At 64.9% G+C, this 7,436-nt stretch overlaps 3 protein-coding genes across 3 annotated transcripts; all 3 read left to right on the top strand.

Annotated features, from left to right (window-relative positions):
• Positions 1-412: 412 nt before the first annotated feature.
• Positions 413-979, top strand: MNEG_11278 (hypothetical protein; the record flags this gene model as incomplete). The annotated part of the gene is made up of 1 exon (XM_014040252.1): positions 413-979. A coding segment is annotated over one exon (567 nt), but the record flags the coding sequence as incomplete, so codon positions are not given.
• Positions 980-3,048: 2,069 nt separating this feature from the next.
• MNEG_11277 (hypothetical protein) lies at positions 3,049-5,400 on the top strand (the record flags this gene model as incomplete). The annotated part of the gene is made up of 5 exons (XM_014040251.1): positions 3,049-3,071; positions 3,240-3,496; positions 3,820-4,442; positions 4,638-5,131; positions 5,340-5,400. The coding sequence occupies 5 exons, from the start codon at positions 3,049-3,051 to the stop codon at positions 5,398-5,400; spliced, it is 1,458 nt and encodes a 485-aa protein (XP_013895705.1).
• A 1,443-nt stretch (positions 5,401-6,843) lies between these two features.
• Positions 6,844-7,433, top strand: MNEG_11276 (hypothetical protein; the record flags this gene model as incomplete). Its single annotated transcript, XM_014040250.1, has 2 exons — positions 6,844-6,963; positions 7,302-7,433. The coding sequence occupies 2 exons, from the start codon at positions 6,844-6,846 to the stop codon at positions 7,431-7,433; spliced, it is 252 nt and encodes an 83-aa protein (XP_013895704.1).
• Positions 7,434-7,436: the final 3 nt, after the last annotated feature.

Below are 7,436 nucleotides of genomic sequence, written 5' to 3'. Positions count from 1 at the left end.
AGGTACGTGAGGCTGAAAGGGTCGGGTAACGGCGCATCGTCGTGGGCGAACGCTTGGGGGGGGGGACGCAGGTGCAGGAGCGCATCTGGGCGCCTTGACTGCGCACTGCCAGTCAGCAAGGGCAGCAGAGAGTAGCCCACTCTCTTTCCATTCGAAGCCTCCGCCTGCAGCACTTCCACCCCTCCCCTGTCCTTACCTGCCTGTAAGCCCCTGCACGCACTCGCGTCCCGCACACAAATGAACACATGCACGCACACAACACATGCACACACAGGCGTGCGTGCGCCTGCGCACGTACTCGCGCGTGCGCTTGCGCACACACATACACACGCACACAAACAAGCAAACACACACACACACACATACACACACACACACACACAAAAATGCGCGCGTCCGTGTCATCGTGCAGGCAGCATCGGGCGAGCTGGCCCCAATGGAGGACTGCCCAGCCTCCCGCGACCGCCTCGGCCTCTCAGGGGCAGAGGCCGCCGCCAAGGTGGCGGCCGCAGAGGAGGCTGCGGCGGCGCGCTTTGACATCAACGCCCCCGTCACCGCCGCCGTGGACCACTGGCACGGGGACGAAGTCCTCGCGGATGACTACTTTGGGGACGGCGGTGATGCGGGCGGCGCCGGTCAGGGTGCTGTGGCGAGTGAACAGCGGTTGGTGGGGTTGGCTCATGAGGTCGCGGGATCGGAGGAAGACGGGCCCGCGCGGGAGGAAGAGGGGGAGGAGGGGACCGAGCAGGAACAGCAGCAGGAGCAGCAGCAGCAGCAGCAGCAGCAGCAGCAGCAGCAGCAGCAGCAGGCCAGGGGGAAGGGCAAGCAGGGCAAGGGTGCGGCAGGTGCCAAGGCGACGGCAGCGGCGCCTGCAGCGCCAGAGGAGCCGGGGGCGGTGGCCAAGAAGCGGCGCGGGGCGGCCGCCGCCGGCGATGCCGCTGTCCCGCCAGCTGCGGGCAGCAAGCGGTCGCGGCGGTAGCTGCTGCGCCCTGCGCTGGTCCTGGCGCAGGGTGGCTTGGCAGGCGCGTGGCAATGCTCGCTGCTGTGTCCTTTGGCAGTTCCCTCTGTTGTTAAATCACACCTGCCCGTGACATTGTCGCACGTCCCGAGAGGTCCCTTCTTTCGACGCAAGCGAGTCAGCGGGCAGCAACCCAGCCGAGCCCATCAGGGCGGCAGCGGGATTATTATTTGTAGCAACTTCATCAAATTGTCAACAGCCGCCTCGCTAAGCCGCGTGTACACCCAGAGCACGCAGCGGGGGGGGGGGGGCGTCAAACCCTTGCAACACCAGCGCACCATCTGCGGCGCAACGCCGGCAGTGCAGGCTGTGCCTCACTGGTCAGGCATGCAACACTGGTGTGGCGACACAGGATAAGCTGCAGTGCGGCAGGCGTCCCCATGTTGCGACAGGCGTCCCCATGTGCCGCACGCTTCCGGCGTGCCACGTTGCCTTGGCAGGTGTTGGCTGCCTCTACGGTCCTGCCCTCGTCCAGAATCGGCACCTTTCAGGGCATGTATGCGCCGTCCACATGATTGCGTGAGTCTGGTGATGTTCGTTTCACTCAGACCTGGGGCCAACTGGTTGTGCTACATTGAAGCCCCCCAGGCTTCATCACGGCTCAGGGTCCCAGCGAGCCAGCCTGTGCAGCCGGCACACGCAGGCCTGGTTAGGCTGGTGTCGGGCACATGTGCATCAGCGGTACAGTATGATGAGCAGTGGGTCACAGGGGGCCCCATGCCCCACAGCGCGGGCTTGGAGGTCTTGCAACCGCGGTGAGTTTGGACATGGCATTCATAAGGGCATGCGTCCGCTGTGTACACCAAGGTTCCTGAGGATCCATTCCTCGGAGTTCCAGGTTTGACAAACAGCCAGCATTATGGGGCTGCAGGCGGAGCCTTGACTAAGTGTTTGAAAGAACACCTCGAATACCTTGGAATCGCAGTCGGCCGCCACCGTCGCACCAGGAGCGCGCAGCCTCGGCAAAGGTGCGGCAAGCAGTCTCACAGTGCCCGTCGAGGCTAGTGAAACATCCCTGCCCGTTCCACGGCGCTCGTATCATTACTACTTAGGTTTCTGCTCGCGCGGCAACTTCTAGAAGGGTCTGCGGGTGCCCCCTTACCTATCGGCTACTGTTACGGTACATTCTGGGCCGGCCTGCCAGCGATCGTCACCACCCAGCCGTCGGCGCGGCCTAGAGAGAATTAACGACGAGCTATGTTTTTCTGAATACGTCAGCCCTTTGCCGTATTTCGTCACAGCCCCATCTGGACACGTACCGGCTCGCTGCCGCGAACGCAGTCCCGCAGCGCTTGTCGCGGAATGGAATGTTCTCATAATTATAGCTGTAAATAGATGGAAACCAGCAGCAGGTCACGCGAAAGCCCCGTCCAGGCTGCCATGGCTCCCGCCACAGTGCAGCGTGCACTTGGGGCGACCAACACGGCGCTTGCAGCTGCTGCTGCCAGTGGCGACTTCCCTCTGGACCTCTTCAACAAAATCAAACATCTCAATGACACATGCGACGCCAACAGTGGCCCGTGGTCGGTGCCCGAGCACCAGCTGCAGGCCCTGTGTGCGCAGATTTGCCCAACCAGGCCAGCCGGCACGGTGATAGGAGCCTGCTCGGCGCTGTACTCCCTCATCCGTGACAGCGGCAACGGCGCCCCGCGGGCCGTGCAGCGGCAGGCGCTCGCGTCGCGGCGGCTGCTGCCCTCGCTGCTGGCGATGGTTAAGGCGGGGCCCACGGCGCGAACTTTTGACCACGCAGTCATGCTCCTTCATGTGCGCTTTGATCAGTGCGCGTGTCGACAACCTGCGCGATTTGGCGTGGCTTCACTCTTGATGATGCAGTGTGCTTCATACTGCCGTCGCCGCTGCCAACGCCGCCGCTGCTGCTGCTGCCGCTGCCGAAGCTGATACTGCTGCTGGTGCTGCCGCCGCTGCCCCCGCTGCTGCCGCTGCTGCTTCTGCTGTCACTGCCACTGCTGCTGTTGCTGCTGCTGCCGCCGCCGCTGCTGCCGCCGCCGCTGCTGCTGCTGCTGCTTAAAATGCTGCATCCCACCCCCGCAAGGTGGGGTCAGAGCGGCTCAATCGCGATTTAACCTCTTCTGACCCCTTCTATCCCGCAGACTCTAGTCCTGGATGGCGGAGTCAACGCCGTTCTTGCCGTCTTTCACCAGGATCTTGAGGCCGTGGCAGATATCCTTGCTGACAGCGCAATCGCGGCCTCCAACCCCAGCCACCGCCGCCCCCAAGCCACCCTGTTCAGGGGCGCCGCTCTGCTCTCAAACTTTGCCTTCGAGGCAGCGAGCACCCTGCTGGAGGCGTGCCTGCGGCTGCTGGTGCGGTTCACGGGTGGGCGGTCCCGGCTGGGGGCGCATCTTCTTCGGCGTGCTGACCTGGCAGCCGTCCTGGCGACGATAGCAGACGCCGACGAGGCGGGGGAGGTTGTGGTCATGTCCGCCGCGGGCCTCCTGAACAACCTGCTGTCCACAGGTGGGCACGCCGCGGCGGCACGCGCTGCGGTCGGGGAGGGGCCCTTGGCTGTGACAACTTGCTGGAAGGGGCAGAATGCTGTCGTCCATGTGTTTGCTGGCTTGTCGCAATCTGAGCGCGCACACATTCGCGCTGCGCAGGAGCTTTCTTGGGCCCCCTGCTGCTGGTTGTGGTGCAAAAACCGCATTGCGATTGCGCCTGCCCAATCTCGTCCCAGCATACGGCCCTGAATCCCCCCCTCCCAAAAACAACCCGCTCATCTCCTGTCGTTGGTGACCTCATGCCAAACGTTGCGCCCCCCTTTGCTGCGCTTCTGGCCCCAGGTAATCGCACGGACGCGCTGCACCCCGCCGTCCGGGCCTTGATCACCGTGGTTCTCGACCGCCGGCCCAAGCTGCTGCGCACCCTCGCACGCTGGGCCGCTGGGGGCGGCGATGCCCGCCGTTTGCGCAACGCGACGGGGCTGATCGCCGGGGTGTGCGGGCAGGAGCCGCGCGCTGGATGGGATGTGGTGAGGTCGCCCAAAGTGCTGAAGGCCCTTGTCAGCAGGCTGGACAGCGAGGAGGGCGTCCTGGAATCCACGTCGGCACTGGTGGCCCTCACTTGGCCGACCGCCGGCGAGGAGCCCCCAGCGGGGAGCGGCAGCCGCTCGCGCGCAGCGGCGGTGTGGGAGGCGTGCGGGGGCACCGCAGTGCGGCGCCTGTGCGGCGTGATGGCACGGCCGCAGCGGTACCCCGAGGTGTCCCAACAGGCCCTGGTCTCACTCAGCAGCATAGTGGCCGCGGGAGGGGAGCCCGCCGCCGCGGCGCTCGTGGCGGAGGCGGCGAAGCGGCCCGCGGTCGTGGCCAGCATCACGGCGGGGCTGAGCCCTGGAGCCAGCCTGGACGGACAGGAGGTGCAGCCGGGCATGTTGGCGTGGTCGGAGTTTGTGGCCAAGAGCGGGAAGGTGGGGATCCGTTCGGCACTCGGGTTGCTGCACGTCCTCTGCACTGCCAGCTCAGCCACCGCCACTGGCGGCGGCGGCGGTGGCTGCAGCAGCTGCAGGGCACCTGCCCCAAGGAGGAAGGGCGGGGCTTCGCTGCAGCCGGGGGCGCTGCTGGCAACTCCAGGGCTGGCGGCAGCTTTGGTTCGGCTGGTGAAGGGGTACATGCTCTCGGGCGACGGCGGCGCCGCCGGCTCGTATGTTGTCAGCATCATAGGTGCCGCGATGCTCGCCCCAGGCGCCACGTGCAGCTGCAGCGGCGGCGGGGTGAGTGCTTTCGCGTACGCGCTTGCCGAGGCGGCGCCTGGCATGGCGGCTGCCCTGCGTGAGGCGCCAGTCGACGGCTCTCTCAGGCCGGGCGTGGACCTGCTGGTTGAAAGGCTCGAGGCGGCGGCGCAGCGACAGGCACAGGACATTCAGCAGCAGCAGCAGCAGCAGCAGCAGCAGCAGCAGCAGCAGCAGCAGCAGCAGCAGCAGCAGCAGCAGCAGCAGGCCAGCGGCAGCTCAGGCGCAACGGGCAGCAGGGTTGCACCAGCGGCGCCCAAAGGCAAAGCCACAACGGCGTGCGCCGTGTGCGGGAAGCTGGGCTGCGATGGAGTCAAGCTGCGCAAGTGCGCTGGGTGCATGGCGGTGAAGTACTGCAGTACTGAATGGTGAGTGATCAGAAAGCTTGTTCAGTGGCGGCATGCCCCCTGCAGCACACACCTTGGTTCCACCTGGCTTTCGTGCTACAAGTGAGTTTGCCCCGCCCCGCCCCCCCCCCAAACACACAATGACTGCTCGTGCGGCGCTTATCGTGCTGCACACCTCAGCGCCCCCCATTTGCACCTCTTTCACCTGTGTTGTCCCTCTCTTGCGCAGTCAGAAGCAGCACTGGAACCAGGGCGGGCACAAGCAGGCCTGCAAGGGCAAGCCGTCGTAGGCAGGTGTCGGTCGCCATCGGTGTTGAGGTGTGGGTTGCTGGTACAGTGCAGTGATGGGTCTCAAAGCTGATGTCATGTTGCTTGTTGCTTGTGTTTGTGTGGTAGACATGCCCTGTGCACGGTGTCTTGAAGGTGCCCCCGAAAATTGTGTTGACAAAGTGCTCTTCCTTAACCTGTGGCACCCTTGTGGGCTTGAAACTTTGATGAATCATGATAGTGATCAAGCGCCGCAGCTCGGCAATTTGCTGCGCACTGTTATAAGCACATTGGCTTCCACCGAGCTGAAGCCAGTTATGTGGTCAGGTTGGCAGTGACGCCAGTGTTTCCAAGCACATCAATGCCCCGGGCCAAAGAGCCGTTGTTGCTGTGCCGGAGGGTAACTGCTCACACGCCATGTGCCAGTTCCAGCCCTGGTGACAAAAATGCGCGGCAGCTTCGGCTATGAGGCGGGCGGGCCCTGACCCATTTGTGACGTGCGCCCCTGGCACACAGGCACTGCCAATGCAACATGCACCAGCTACGTGGCACCACAGCGGTGCACACATGACAGTGGGTGGTAAGGAACGCCCTGGGCCCGCAGGGCACGTTTGTGCTGCCAAAGGTGAGCTGGTTGGCACTGCCGCAGTACTACAGTCAATGCAATCCCAGCTCTCCCTGTACTGTCGGGCAAAAGCTGGCAGGGGGACTTCATCAGGGCTGCCCAGCACAGTGGCAGCAATACATGGGCTACACAAGGACGCACGCATGCACGCACGCGTGCACGCACCACGCACACGCCCACGCACACGGACGCACGCACGCACGCACACACGCGTACACACGCGCGCGCGCACACACATACACACACACACACACACACACACACACACACACACACACACACACACACACACACACACACACACACACACACACCTGGATGGCTCCAGGAGCGGGCGACCGCGGGATCTTGTATCAATCCTAATCCACACGCCCCAGTGGAGGATTCCCCCACTTTCCCCAAGCGCCTGGGTGTCGTGCATTATGGGAGCCAGTGTGCAGCGGGCGCTGGGCGCGGACTGTGGCCTTGTAGTTGCGAGCATGGCCCAAAAGGCAGCGAGATCCAAGCGGCAGTCGGAAAGGCGGGTGGCGCATCACCCTGAGCTGGCTGCGCGCCGGAGCTGGTTGCACGCGACACCAGCCTCTCAAGCCCAGAGGCGGCCGCCAAGGTGGCGGCTGCGCAGGCGGCGGCAGCGGCATGCTTTGACATCAACGCCCCTGTCACCGCCGCTGTGGACACTGGCAGGGGGAGGACGTCCTCGCGGACGAGTACTTTGTGGACGGCGGTGGTGCGGGCGGCGACGGGCAGGCTGCCGTGGCCAATGAACAGCGGCTGGTGGGGGCCGCTCATGAGGTTATGGGATCGGAGGAGGACGGGGCCGCGCAAGGAAGGGAGCGAGGAGATGACCGAGCAGAAGCAGCAGCAGCAGCAGCAGCAGCAGCAGCAGCAGCAGCAGCAGCAGCAGCAGCAGCAGGCCAGCAGGAATAGCAAGCAGGGCAAGGGTCTCGCGAATTCCAGGACGGTGGGCGCAGCGCCAGGGAAGCCCGGGTCGGCGGCCTAGAAGCGGCGCGGTGCGGCCGCCGCAGGCGATGGCGCTGTCGTGCCAGCTGCGGGCAGCAACGAAGTTGTCGCAGCGGTAGCTTCTGCGCCCTCCGCTGGTCCTTGCGCATGTGGTTGTAGCAGGCGCGTGGCAATGCTCCCTGCTGTGTCCTCGCTGCTGGACGGCAGAAAGGTTGGTTGGGAGGCTGCTGTCTGGGTCCGGGACGGGCAACGTGGTGCATGTGAGGGCCCCAGCAGCCTCTTTGCTGCAAGCCCTCAGCCCTGCTCTCCCCCACGTCCCCCGCGCGCCCCCCCCGCCAGGAGTTCCTGGACTGGTTCAAGGCCAAGAACATGGTGGCCTACAGCGTCAGCGCGGGCCAGAGCCTGCTCTACAACAGCATCTTCCCCAAGCACAAGGACCGGCTCGGCAAGAAGGTGCGGCCCCCGGCTTGAGGG

Source organism: Monoraphidium neglectum (genome assembly GCF_000611645.1).
Source record: "Monoraphidium neglectum strain SAG 48.87 unplaced genomic scaffold scaffold02668, whole genome shotgun sequence".
NCBI classification, from domain to species: domain Eukaryota; kingdom Viridiplantae; phylum Chlorophyta; class Chlorophyceae; order Sphaeropleales; family Selenastraceae; genus Monoraphidium; species Monoraphidium neglectum.
The sequence above is the reverse complement of the archived record's forward strand: the minus strand, read 5'-3'. Positions and strand labels throughout refer to the sequence as shown.